The sequence below is a fragment of the Hypanus sabinus genome, chromosome 4, assembly GCF_030144855.1.
Source record: "Hypanus sabinus isolate sHypSab1 chromosome 4, sHypSab1.hap1, whole genome shotgun sequence".
NCBI classification, from domain to species: Eukaryota; Metazoa; Chordata; class Chondrichthyes; order Myliobatiformes; family Dasyatidae; genus Hypanus; species Hypanus sabinus.
In genome coordinates this window covers 126,244,915-126,259,527 of record NC_082709.1, presented here as the reverse complement: position 1 = coordinate 126,259,527, position 14,613 = coordinate 126,244,915, and the positions used below count along the sequence as shown (strand labels likewise).

Below are 14,613 nucleotides of genomic sequence, written 5' to 3'. Positions count from 1 at the left end.
TCAGACTGAGCAGTACTGCAAATGCTTAAGGGGAGTGGGGGTTAGGTTAGTTTGAGTGAGGAGAGTGGGGGGAAATGGTGCATGCCCCATTGGCATTTGGTCATACAGAGAGTAAGAGGGGTTCAAGCGGGTTAGGAATAGTGGAATGGGGAAAAAAGGTAACGCAGTCTGGATTGGAGATTCCTGGCTCCTAGACAATGTTGTTAGTCTTTGTTTCCTGTCCTTCACTAACTGCTTTCGTTCATCCATTAACTAGATGGCAGCAAGAGCACTTTCTCTTGTTGCCTGAAGATCCTTGGAATTACATGATAACAGTCACTTGTTTTGTCTTTTCCCTCTTCTCTCCAGTTTCAATGCAATGTCATTGACACAAAACCTTAGCTTTTTATATCCTCAAATACTGCCTAAACTACTGGTTATCCCCAGTAACATACACAAAATGCTAGAGGAGCTCAGCATTTCAGGCAGCATCTAAGGAGGGAAATAAGCGGGTAATGTTTCAAGCTGAGACCATTGGGACTGGAAAGGAAGCGGGCAGAAGCCCCCCCCCCCTTCCAGATTCTGCTCCCTTCCTTTTCAGTCCTCATCAAGAATATTGGCCCAAAATGTTGACTATTTATCACCTTTCATCGATGCTGCTTGGCCAGCTGAATTCCTCCAGCATTTTGTGCGTGTTGCTCAAGATTTCCAGCATCTGCACAATATCTTGTGTTTATAATTATTTCCAGTATTTTATGTTTCAAAAAATGCTGGAATTATTCTGTAGGCCAGAGCATCAGTGGAGAACGAAATAAGATCAATGTTTCAGGCTGATGGTCTTCCATCTGAACTGGAGAAGGATGCAGGGAAGTGGAAGGAGGAGGAGAAAGGGAAAGGTGGTGGGTGGGAGAGCTGTAATGAAGTGTTAGAGATGGGAAAGACTATAGGCTACAACACAGGAACAGGCCCCTTGGCCCTCGATGTCTCTGCCTATGCCAAATTAATATAAACTCTGCACATGATCCATACCCCTTCATATTCGTGTACCTATCTGCTTCCACTCACAGCTGGCAGTGTGTTCCAGGCACCTACCGCACCTGTGTACAAAATATACCTGCCCGTACACCCCCTTAAAAATGTCCCCCCCCCCCCCCAGCCTTAAATACATGGCCTCTGGTATTTAACATTTCAACCCCGGGATAAAGATTCTGGTCGTGTCCTATCTATGCTACTGATAATTGTATTAATTTCCTCGCCCGCTTCTTTGCTGACTGAGTTTGCGAAGGAGTTTGGGGAAAGTTGCAAGCACCTGTATCACGGATCATTCCGAGGAGCTGCGAGACAGATCTGTTCTGCAGGCTGCACACACACACACACACACACACACACACACACACACACACACACACACACACACACACACACACACACACACACACACACACACACACACACACAGTCTGGAAGATTAACAAATCGGTGAAAGACTCCCTTTGCTCTGCCCGAGACGTTTTGGTCTGTTGGTCTGCCCGTAGAGGAATATGCTGCCGATTGGCTGCAACACTAGTCTGAGGGACCCACTGAAGCTCGGTGCGGCCACGAAAAGGACTCTGTGCGTACGGAGCACAATATAGAGTTTTTCCGCTACAGGACAGGGAGCCGGAGGGGCTAGGCTGGGTGAGGAAGACCTCCCGTTATTATAGTAACGTACAACCCCAGGAGCTCACAATGATAGCAACAGTGCTACTGTATTTTTTTAAAAAATAATTGAACACTATTTAACGCATTGTCTATGGATTTAATGATTAAAAAGCATTGCACAATTTATTTTTGCAAATATTCGTTTGATTATGAATTAAGTTTACTTTGGTTTAAAAATCTACCAGTTCTGTCCTCAGCATCCAAAACTCCAAGAGAGGAAAAAAGTTGAATTATTCATTCGCCCTTACCGCTCTCAAAATGACAACAATACCCCCGCTATTTTTTTTCCGCTTTTTCCAGCTGCCCCCTTTTAAAAAACTACGCCAGTCACACACCATCAATCTGCATTTAAACCTCCCCATTCCCTCACTTCCGACGAAAGATCGTCGGCTTGAAAGGCCAACTCTGTTCTCTCCCCACGGCCGCTGCCTAACCGCGCAGACCCCCCGCCTGTGATCACCCTTCCCGGTTTCACCCCGCCTCCTGAACAGCAGCCCTCCGTGAAAAACAAAACAGAGATTTAAAACAAACACAACCCCGCTTTAATTCTGAATCACAATCAATCATTGAGCGCTTTTTCGATAATTTCCTTCTCCCAGGCCACCGCCTCATTGGCTGCTGAGATTGGCCCACCTTTTCCCCCTCTGAACCCTTTCCCAATCGGTGCTTTCCTGAAGATGCGAAAAGGGCAGAGGGGGGAGGATTTGTCAGGTATGTGCACTGCGCTTCTTTCATCTCAGAGGGAGGGTAGGGCATTTTGCCATTTTCCTCTCCAGCAGGTTAAGTGAAACCTGGCTCTCCCTAACAGGTGGCCGTGCTTCTGTGAGCCTGAGCAGCAATGGAGAGCTCTGCCCTGCAAATTGTCGGCCTGGTGCTGGGGGTCATCGGCTTGGTGGGGACGTGCGCGGTAACCGGACTGCCGCAGTGGAGAGTGACCGCCTTCATCGGGGATAACCTGGTGGTGTTTGAGAACAGGTGGGAGGGCTTGTGGATGAACTGCGTCCGGCAGGCGAACATCCGAATGCAGTGCAAGATATACGACTCCCTGCTGGCCCTTCCACCCGAGCTGCAAGCTAGCCGTGCCTTGATGTGTACTGCGGTGGCCCTGCAGTTCCTGACCATCCTCCTGACTGCGACGGGGATGAAATGCACCCGTAGCACGCTTGCAAGCCAGCGGCTGAAAAGCCGCATCCTGATCACGGGCGGCGTTATGTTTCTAATCACCGGCATTCTCGTCCTGATCCCCGTTTCCTGGGTTGGCAACTCTATTATCAGGAATTTTTACAACCCACTGGTTCCCAACGCACAGAAGCATGAACTCGGAGAGGCGATCTTCATCGGATGGGCTACCGCCGGCTTCATCATAGCAGCAGGTGCCATCTTCTGCTGCTCAGGTTTGCCCGAAGACGGAAAAAGTTACAGTTATGCACCCGGACACTATGGGAAGTATAACCAGCACCGGCCGACGAGGAAAGTTCCCAGCATGTATTCGAAAAGTGAATTTGTGTAGGTCACTGCGATCTATAAACATTTTGTCAATCCAAAGAACTGGGAGGGTTAAGATTCCTTTGCCAGTACTCTTAGGAATTTACAACGAGAAAGTGGCAGCGTATGGAAGCTGTTCTGAACAAATACTTGTGTTTAAAACATTTTTGTAAAGCAGTTCTATAAAAATGGCAACTTTTATTTAAAAAATATAGCATATATTTAATAACCAAATATTTAAACACAATATTGAAATGATTGAAAATTCGTAAATTTTTTACAATATGTATGATAGTTTTAAAATAATTCTGTAAAAGATTTTTAATGCCGTATTACATTTGAATATTAATGAAAGAAAAAAAATCATCTGTATTTGTTCTTCCTATAAATCATCCACTAGTGTTGAGTTACAGTGGAAACAAGTCATAAGTAATCAAATAACTTTATTAACTGAGAGCAAGTTACTTTATCTATTGCTGGATTGGGTACCATGGTATCTTTTAAATGCAACACTTGCATATTATTTAAACAAAAGGTTTGAAGATTGCAGTCCCATTTTCAGGTGTTGATATTCTTCCTTTGCCCTTGCCTTAAGCTGTGATCAATTGGGTTAATGATGTTTTCTACTCATATTTCCTTTCCATGACCTTTGGTAAATAATTGGCAGTAATCGCACAAGGGCAGCAGGGCTGCTCACCTTTGTCTAATGTTGTTTCCTTCATAGGAGGAAGTATTTGTCTACTTGTTGTCAACAACCCTGCTTGTGAAACCTAACAATAAAATGCTGCAATCTACAACTACACTGACCAATCTTAGGGTCTTTACAGACACCAGTGTTGACTTTGCATTATCCTGATCCCACAAGATAACTAATTCTAGCATCTGCAGTCTCTTGTGCTTCCAAGATGAGCACGGCTTAGTTTTACAATTCAATAATATATGTAATCCACTGAGCATAATTTGTATGTTTCATTGCTTGATTCAATTTCCAGTACTCACGTAAAAACATTGGTTTAGTTAGTTTCATATAGTTTGTATTGTGAAAGGCATTGGGCACCTACCAATGATACTTCATGGTCTTCTGAAATGGTCTGTATGTAGGAGTGGCTTGGGTAGTTATCCAGGGTGTTGTGGGTTGCCTGAACGATTATCCACATTCACATTTAGCACTTCTGAAACTTGAGGTTGTGTTGTTCAGTACAGAAGGGTCAGAACATGTTTGAAATGGGTTTTTTTCTTTAAGAGTTGCAGCTTCATATCAAACATGGTGGACTGATTCTAACCAAATTGGTAGCCAAGGTGAGGTGCTGTTTTAAGAGCAAATGAGGTTTTTATTGCAGTGTTTATCTTAGGGTCAAACACAAACTGCTTGCCCACAGAGCATTGATTTTTTTTACATCCATTCACCTCCACCTTATAATGTCTGATGTGGAAGTAGTAAAGTGTAATGTCTTTCCAACACACCAATTGTATTTCAGTTTCAGAATCTGCAGAAATCAAAGCCAATACAAAGCGAGCAGAAACTTCCAACTAAATACTTGTTTCAGGAATACCTGTTTCTCACATTAACAAAATATATTTGAAGGAATGAGAAATGACCAAACTTTGTGGAACAAATGCTTTTGATGAACTTTAAGGTATTCATTATGTATATAAGTATAATATACATTTGAATGTCAATTTAGTGTTTGTTGCAATTGCGTTGGACTAATGCATCTCTTCCATTTTAGCTCCACTACAGTAATACTTAAGGTAAACCACCGTGTTGTAAAAGCTGTTCTTACCAATTTCTGTGGGGTAGCATAGACATTTTGCAAAAATGATAGCTGCCAAAATGGTAAAAGAATTCTAGTTTGGAGATTATGCTTGGATCCTGACAAAATAAACATTCACGTTCTCTTTATTTTCTGTTCTGCATCCTAAAAAAAATCGAAAGTGTTCAGGGTAGGTTTTGTTTATTTTCTATTGCAGTGTTCCCTAGGTAATTAATGGAATAAGTTGTACAAAGAGTATAAATGTATTGAAGAACTTCACTTTCCTAATCAAGCAAAATGGGGAGGGGACAGCTAAAAATGCAACATTGGAAACACAGCATAATTGAATCTTCAGCTTTCTGAATGGGGTGCATCTTGAATCTTTTAAACTTTGTGTGCACCTTCTAACTTAATTTTTTCAACATTAGCAAGACTTCTCACATCACCTGTTAATGTTGATCACCCCAAGAGACTCATGCGTCCCAGGTTGAGACCACTGACAGAAGATGTTTGTGACAAAGTAAGAGAAGAAAAAGCTGGTAGTAATGGAGGAAACTGTCTCCAAGGCAGTTTCTTTGAGTAACTGGAATGAGCAGCAATGTTTTTTAGGGTTCTGCTCTAGATGCTCAGAACGGACCAGTAATTTGAATGCAACCCTGAGCAATATTGTAGTAAGGTGAGAAGTTTTATATATTTCTAAGGATTATAGGAAGCTGCAGAAAAAAAACCTGATGCAACAACAGCCGATCGAGGCAGCCGGAATCCAATGGCAGTTAAGTCGGATTTGGTAGCACTGGTGAATTTGTAGATTTTGGTTCACAATATGAAAGCAGTATTTTGTGTTTAAAATGCTATAAAGTAAATTCATCAAGTGTTCATCAAGAGCAGGCATTCCCAAACTGGGACCAATGGACCCCTTGGTTAATGGTGAAGCTCCATGGCATGAAAAGACTGGGAACCCTGAGTTAGAGCTTTTCTAGCAAATGGCTTATTAAACTGCATGGGAATGGTGAATTCAGTGCTTACAGCTGAAGTTTGGTCATGTCTGTCTCACTCCAAAGGAGATGTTCAAATAACAGGGAGAGACCTGCAGGATGGACAATTGGGAACTGTTTTCACCAGAAGAGATGAGATTAAGTAGTGATTTGATAGAGGTTTTTATGGAGAATTACAGACAATTTCCAGTGATTCAGATGTCTAGAATAAGGAGATGTCATTAGATTTAGGCTAGAGAGCAAATAAAATATTTTTGATCTGTGCATTAATAGCTGAGGTTAATCAAATGTGTTGTCACCACAATTGTATCAATATCTCTGGTGGAATCAGATACAATAACTGTGTTTGAGACATTTAGACAGGCACTTAAAACAGACAGATCACAGAAGGGTATGGCTATGGACTTCATGCAGGAAAATGGGATTATAGGGCAACATGAACATTGTGAACCAAGGACTCATTTCTGTGTTGTACAACTCTCTGATTCTATGTCTCTATCATCTCTGGTTTCTTTGCATGTGAATAAAGAATTCTTCAACACCCATGCAGGTATCTGGCAACTGCTATTGGAGCTACAACAAAGAGGGAGTATCATTTTTATAAGGAAATATTTAAACAATATTTGCTAGACTGGTGTCTGCAACTACATTTAAATTAAATTATCTTTTGTTCAAGAAGAAATTGAATTGTTTATGATAGGAGATAGGGGACAGCCAAATAATTATGGCAGAAATCAATGGGCTTAAGTAAATTATAACAAAATTGATGCAGTGACATAAAACACTATATACAGGACTTTACTCAAATTAGCATTTCAAAATGTGCATGTGTTTTAGTTACATTATTGACTTGTTGCACACTTTCCTTTTTGTAATGCTGGTTTGTCATATTGAGCCTATACCTACGTCAAAAGTATAATGAAATACTAAACTATCCATATAATATTGCAAATCTTATAGGGTGACAGTGGGTTACTTACACTTAACCTATGGCTACCTTTGCATATCATCTAGCTCCCATAATATTATTAAGTTCCAAAGTTTTATGAGTTTTCCAACTTATGTACAAGATCAAATCATGGACACTTGTAAGAGTAGAATCCACTTGTTACCTTGGGACAGCCTGTACTTTATGTTCTTAACATCTAAATGATCTTTACTATGACTTTAAGGTTACCTGGCTACTGAAATGTGTATTGGCTAAGGTACGGTAAATGCCAGTCATTGCCTTTTGCTTGCCTTGCCCCTGGGTCTGGACCCAAGCCAGTGAAAAGAAGTAAGCTCCCTCTCCCTTCACTGCTGCTTTGAAGCACTTTGAAAGTTCATAAAACTGCTTAAATATTTCAGTACCGGTATACACCGGTATCTGTCCTCCTCTTTTCTTGCGTTATATCGACGACTGCATCGGTGCTGCTTCCTGCAGACACGCTGAGCTCGTCAACTTCATTAACTTTGCCTCTAACTTTCACCCTGCCCTCAAATTCACCTGGTCCGTTTCCGACACCTCCTTCCCCTTTCTAGATCTTTCTGTTTCTATCTCTGGAGACAGCCTATCCACCGACGTCTACTACAGACCTACTAACTCCCACAACTACCAAGACTATTCCTTCTCCCACCCTGTCTCCTGCAAAAATGCTATCCCTTTCTCTCAATTCCTCCGCCTCCGCTACATCTGCTCTCAGGATGCGGCCTTTCATTCTAGGACAAAGGAAATGTCTTCCTTTTTTAAAGAAAGGGGCTTCCTTTCATCCACTATCAACTCTGCCCTCCATCGCATCTCCCGTATTTCACGCACCTCTGCCCTCACCCCATCCCCCCACCAGCTCACCAGGGATAGAGTCCCCCTGGTCCTCACCTACCAGCCTACAGATCCAACGCATAATCCTCTGTAACTTCTGCCACCTCCTACGGGATCCCACCACCAGCCACATCTTCCCCTCCCCCCCACTCTCGGCTTTCTGCAGGGATCGCTCCCTACGCGACTCCCTTGTCCATTCAACCCCCATCCCTCCCCACCGACCTCCCTCCGGGCACTTATCCCTGCAAACGGAAGAAGTGCTACACCTGCCCCCACACTTCTTCCCTCACCACCATCCTAGGCCCCAGACAGTCCTTTCAGGTGAGGCACCACTTCACCTGCGAGTCAACTGGGGTGATATACTGTATCTGGTGCTCCCGATGTGGCCATTTGTACATTGGGGAGACCCGCCGCAGACTGGGAGACCGTTTCGCCGAACATCAGCGCTCAGTCCTCCAGCAGTGACTGGATCTCCCTGTGGCCACACACTTCAATTCCACAGACCACCCCCACTCCGACATGTCTGTCCATGGCTTCCTCTACCGTCAACATGCGGCCACACGCAGGTCAATGGAGCAATACCTTATCTCCCACCTAGGTAGCCTCCTGCCTGCCAGCATGAACATCCAACTCACAGACCTCCGTTGATACCCCTGCCCCCCCTTACCCAATCCCTATCTATAATTTTAGTCTGGTTCTCTTTCTCTTTTTTCCCCCCTCACTATCTCTCTCCTCCCAGCCCTACCTTTCTTTCTCTTTTATTTCCCATAAATCTCCACCTTCCCTTAGCCCATTTCCCTCCAGCCTATCACTTCCCAGCTCTCTACTTCATCCCTCCCCCCACTTCTTATCCCCCCTCGACCATCCCATGTTACTTCACTCCTGATGAAGGGTTTCGGCCCGAAACGTCGTTATTACCTCCTCCCATAGATGCTGTCTGGCTTGCTGAGTTCTGCCAGCATTTTGTGTTTTTTATTTAAATATTTCAGCTTTGCCGACAAGAGCATGAGAAAGAAAGAACAGAGTATAACAAGGAAGGAAATAGATTAAAAAAAAGACAAGTACTGACCCAATTTCATAGTTGTCATGTTTTATGTTGTGTATATTCTTTATCAGAAAACTGGTAAATGTTAAGTAAAATACATAAAATATTGCTGAATCTAGAAATCTGAAATTTAAAAAATGTGTAAGCATTCAGCAAGTCAGGCAGTGTCCACAGAGAGAGCAACAGGGTTAATATTTCAGGTTGAAGACTTCATCAGATTCCTAGATTCCTAACATTACTCACCTCTTTCTCTCATGTGTTATACAAAGTGATATTCAAGAGATTATTCTTTAATTTCTCTAAACAATGGGACAATTTTGAAAACTTGACAATCAGAGAAGAAGCAATTAGACAAAATACATTCTGTTTAAAGTACTTACAAAGGAATGAGGACAGGTGAACCAACCATTTACCTAAATGCAAACAAGGGAAAATCTGTAGATGCTGGAAATCCAAGCCACACAACCAAAATGCTGGAGGAACTCAGTAGGCCAGGCAGCATCTATGGAAAAGAGTAAACAGTTGACGTGTTGAGCCGAGATCCTTCAGTAGGACTGGAGAAAAAAAAAGAGGAGTCAGAGTTAGATGGTGGGGGAAGGGGAGGGAGAAACACAAGGTGATAGGTGAAACTGGGAGGGGGGAGGGGTGAAGTAGAGAGTTGGGAAGTTGATTGGTGAAAGAGATACAGGGCTGGAGAAGGGGGAATCTGATAGAAGAGGACAGAAAGCTAAGGAAGAAAGAAAAAGGGGAATGCCAGAGGGAGGTGATGGACAGGCATGGAGACAAGATGAGAGAGGGAAAAAGGGATGGGGAATGGTGAAGGTGGGCACTCCTGCCCCTCCCTCTGGTGCTTCTCCACCTTTTCTTTTCTCTGTGGCCTTCTATTCTTCTCTATTAGATTCTCCTTTCTCCAGCTCTGATATCTTTTTCACCAGTCAACTTCCCAGCTGTTTGCTTCACCCTTCCCAGTTTCACCTATCACCCTGTGTTGCTCTGTTCCCCCCTCCACCATCTAACTCTGACTTCTCATCTTTTTTTCTCCAGTCCTGCTGAAGAGACTCGACAGAAGCATCTAGCATTTACTCTTTTCTATAGATGCTGCCTGTTGAGTTCCTCCAGGATTTTGTGTGTGTTTACGTAAATGGTTGATAAACACCCATAATAGGTCATTCAAACAAAACAAAACTTCAGTTTTTAAAAGAATGCCAATTTTCACAAAATGATGAATAGCAGTCTTTTGCGTAGCTTTGCTTTCCAGGGTTTCATGACTTTCAAATTAGCCTTAAAATGTATTCAAAGTTACATTTGCTGCTTCTTTAATAAGACTTTGGCGATCACTTAAACAGTCATAATTGTCAAAATGCATAATGATAGTACAAGATTATAAAAACAGATGCAGTGGAGAAAGTAATTTTCACCTCTGAAGCCACATCCACTTCAATACTTGGAGTTTTACCAACAGCTAGTGCCATGAAACTTGTATAGGGTAGAAAACAAATGAAGCTAGAATAAAATACTCTGGCTTGACAAATGTGTGATTAAAGATTCAGCAGTAGATGAAAGCTGAGATTTCACAAAGAAATCAAATGTTAATAAAGAGGACTTGATAGTCTTTGCAGTGTGACATGCATAGTCAGGAGCTTGGGGCCAGTTCAAACAGAATCCTGAGATTGGAAATAGTAAGACTGAGCTTGACACAGTGATCAGACTTGGGAGAGAGAATCATTAATGATTGTATAAAGCATGTAGTCAGGTCTGAAAATGGCTTGCTTTTCTCAAGGAACATACACAAAATGCTGGAGAAAAACAGTACAGTCCACGTTTCGGGCTGAGCCCCTTCATCTCAATGTTCTTCAATTGAAGAAAGTTGCACCTCCTCCAAAGCAAGATATAGAAATAGAAACATGACACGAGAGTCATCAGAGATTGAAAACCGAATACATGATTGTAGTCAAAGTTGCCTAAAGGCAACTCACACAAGAGGAATATGGTAGAGAAGGAGGTGGTAACAGGATGAAGGTGGGAGTAGATGTGATTCTTGGAGATGGTCTGGATGATGATAATGCCAGACTCAAGTTAATTGTTACACTGGAGGAAAGTACTGTGGTGTGTTTTATTTATTGAAGTAGTAGTCTGAACAGCAGGAAAAGTAAAACCAACCAGAGCATGGACTAGGTGAACCATCTAATAGCAGCAAGATGGGAGGAAGATTCAAATATTGTGTACTTATATGAACAGTGTTTTACACATGTCAACATTAGTCAGTGGTAGCACCATCAGCTCATATTTAGCTTTAGCTTGCAAGGACCTTGGTTCAAATGTCTAGGCTGAATATTCCAATGCAGTTCTGTGAGAATGTTGGACTTCTAGAAAATGGGGTTTAAATAAAACCTTTGCAGACAGGCATGTAAGACAACATATCACTAAGAATAGGAGAGCTTGACACATGCTAAAATTTAATCTCAACCAACACTTAAAGTACATTTTCACATAATACTTCAAAAATATGTTGTTCATTCAAAACTGCTTCGGGAATCCAATGAGCACACACATTCTAACTTTATTCTTTTACTATTATTTATAATAAATGCCAAAATTGATAACTGGCAACAATTACAAAATGTAGGGAGTCATTAATTCTTCTTTGATAGGTAAGCAATGTCTCTGCATTTGATAATCTGCTGTGTATCACTGATGCAAATAGAGCAAATATTTGCTTTGGTTTGCTAGTTTCGATGCATTGTCTCTACTGAACAGAAAGCTCTGTATTTGAAACGTGAAACAATCAATCAACTCTGCAGAGGTATCCGAAACTTTGTAACTAGTTTCTGTGGTGAATGCAATTTTCTGAGTACAGTTGACTTCCTTTATTACACAATAATCTAATTACTGCCAATTTTTTTTTATCAAATAACATGCTGTGATTCTTTTTAAAAATTATTGCCGTGGGTATTAGCTATTTTACAGAAACTTAATTAAATCCCCTTGAGATCAGTAATTAATTTTTCTTCCCACAATTAGACAAATACCACTTTATATAAATTATGCAGATTATATATTTGAATAAATATACCGTGCTTTAGGGTGACACAGTAGCGTAGTGGTTAGCAAAACGCTTTGCAGACGACCCAGGTTCAATACCCCCTGCTGTCTGTAAGGAGTTTGTACGCTCTCCCCATCACCGTGTGGATTTCCTTTGGGTACTCTGGTTTCCTCCCATAGTCCAAAGACAAACTGGTTAATTGGTCATTTTAAACTGTCCTGTGATTAGGCTAGGGTTAAATTGGGGGATGCTGGGTGGTGCACCTTGAAGGGCCGGAAGTGCTTATTTTGTGCTATATCTCAATAAACAAACAAACATTGGTTAAATAAATAAATTTATTAATTTTGTTTAAAAAATTATTTCCAAGTTTGCTGACAATTAAGTTGTTGGTTCATAGAGCAATACAGCAGGGAAATAGAGCTTTTGGCCAATTGGGTCCACCCAGACATTATTTTTACATTAATCCTAATCTAACCCACTTTATTCTCCACATATTTCGAAACTCTCACATGGACTCCTTCCATCCTGCGCACGGACTGTTTGAACTGCTTCCGTCTGGTAGGCGCTTCAGATCCCTCCAGACTAAGACTAATAGGCACTGGAGAAGTTTTTTCCCTACTGCGGTCACTTTGCTGAACAGTAAACTGCCGGTTAACTGTCGGCTAACTATTACTTGGATTGCACTACTTGTATGTATAATCTATATTTTCATTTATATTTAACATAATTATTGTTATGAGCAGAGAGACAACATCTGCCGGAAGTAAATTCCTTGTATGTGCACAGGTACTTGGCGATTAAAGTCTGATTCTGATTCTCCTCTGACAACCACTCACCTGCATACTCAGTACAATTATTCTACCAACCCACACGGGAGGAAACTGGAGCATCTGGAAAAGTCACCCATGGTCACAGGGGAAAAAATTGCCAACTCCACACAGACAGAAGTGGAGGTCAGCATTGAGCATGGATTCTTAGTGCTGTGAGACAGCTTGAAAAATGCAAGATGTTAAATTGACAAATTAACCAGTATAGGAAAATATCAGGTATCAATTTTTGGAGAGGTGAAAGATGTCAAAACAGGACAGAGAGACCACAAGACCAAAAGACATAGGAGCAGAATTAGGCCATTCAGCCTTTTGAATCTGCTCCGGCATCCCACCCTGGCTGATTTATTACCCCTCTCAACCCCATTTTCCTGCCTTTTCCCTGTAACCTTTGACACTCTGGCTAATCAAGAATCTGTCTATCTCCACTTTAAACATACCCAGTGTCTTGGCCTCCACAACTGTCTGTGATATTAATTCCATAGATTCACCACCATCTGGTTGAAAAAATTCCTTCTTATCTCTGTTCTAAAGGCATGACCTTCTATTCTAAGGCTAGCCCATTGGACCTAGACTAACCCACTATATGAAACATGCTCTCCAGGTCCACTTTATCTAGGCCTTTCAATATTCAGTTGGCTTCAGTGAGATCCCCCTCATCTTTCTCATCACCCTCCATCAATGGTAGTGTCATCGGAGAATTTGTACAAAGCATCGAAGCTGTGCCTAGTGACACAGTCATGCGTATAGAGTGTGAGCAGGAGGCTTAGCATGCAGCCTTGAGGTGCACTTGAGTCAGTGAGGAGGAGATGTTACCACTCTTCAGTGATTGGCACCTGTCAAAGAGGAAGTCGAGTATCCAGTTGCAGAGGGAGTTACACGAGTCCAGACTTTAAAACCTGATGATATCTTTGGATGGGATGATTCGGTTAAACACTTGTCACACAGTGGGAAAGGTTTCCTCACTAATGTAATGGTTTTTCTGTAGCAGCAGTGTTTGGGTTACAGCTAGAGATAATGGGGGCTTTGGAATGTGCACCATCCAGTGAAGGGAGTGTTTTTTTCTTCTTGCATGCCTGAGACCGAGGTCATCTGGGTCATTTGTTCAGCAGGAGATGAAGAGAGAAGATACTAGAAAGGCGAGATCATAGGCACTGGAAGGGAGTGGACTTGGAGTGGGGCCGGGATGAAGCCTGAAGAAATTGACAGAGGACCAGCAGAAGGGAAACTGTGAGCTCCAATTTGTGCACGTTAGACTGTCTCATTAAAATTTGCCCTTTTCTTTTTGTTTTACTTTACTAACCCTTTAGTCAAATTAAGAATTATAAAGTTAAATTGTTTAATTGCATATGGTATACTGTCTGATATTTCGTGGTACTGATTTGTAACAGGGTAACACGTCACACAGCATCCAGACAAACAGGAGGTTCTGAACCTCACTCTGGTATGGACGGTGGGGCCAGAGATTGTCTTCCCCAGACTTATGCAGTCGACAGAACGTGAGGGTTACATGCTGAGCGGTAGTCAATGAATGGCAACCTGAGTTCCTGTTGTTCAGCTGCTTCTGAGCAGAGCAATGAGCCAAATAAATCATATCTGTTGTTGAATTTTCTGGCAAAATGAAGCAGATCCAGATAATACTTGAGACTGGAGTTGATTCACAGCAGACCCAACTTCTTGAAGCACTTTATTACAATTGATATAAGTGCTATTGGATGGTAGGTCATTGTAGAGGGTCACCATGCTCTTCTTGGGTAATGGTACAGTAGATATCTTTTAGAAGGAGGTGGGAACTTCAGACCACAGAACTAGAGGTTGAGTAGCTGGCCCACACAGATCTTTAGAACTTGGCCAGATACACCATCTGAAACAAGATGAATCCTATCCTCGATGATTGGGCTGAGAGAAAAAGTACAGGAAATAGAGGAGGTACAGCTGAGAGACATGTCAGCTACGGTGGGACAACATAAGACATCTTCAAGGAAG

At 42.1% G+C, this 14,613-nt stretch overlaps 1 protein-coding gene across 17 annotated transcripts in view; it reads left to right on the top strand.

The window, feature by feature from the left end:
* The first annotated feature begins 1,302 nt into the window (after window positions 1-1,302).
* The window catches only part of LOC132393183 (claudin-8-like), a 70,771-nt gene continuing 57,460 nt past the window's right edge, over window positions 1,303-14,613 (top strand). For 2 of the 17 annotated variants that reach the window (XR_009511775.1, XR_009511773.1), the window contains exon 1: window positions 9,415-13,857. Coding sequence is in view for 2 of the 17 variants with exons in the window: in XM_059968119.1 (XP_059824102.1) it covers window positions 2,519-3,190 (672 nt within the window). In the remaining 15 variants the exon portion in view is untranslated. Of the gene's footprint in view, window positions 1,657-1,757; window positions 2,392-2,488; window positions 6,462-9,414; window positions 13,858-14,613 lie in introns of those variants that run through there. The other 15 variants (XR_009511777.1, XR_009511784.1, XM_059968119.1 and 12 more) reach the window with 14 other exon arrangements.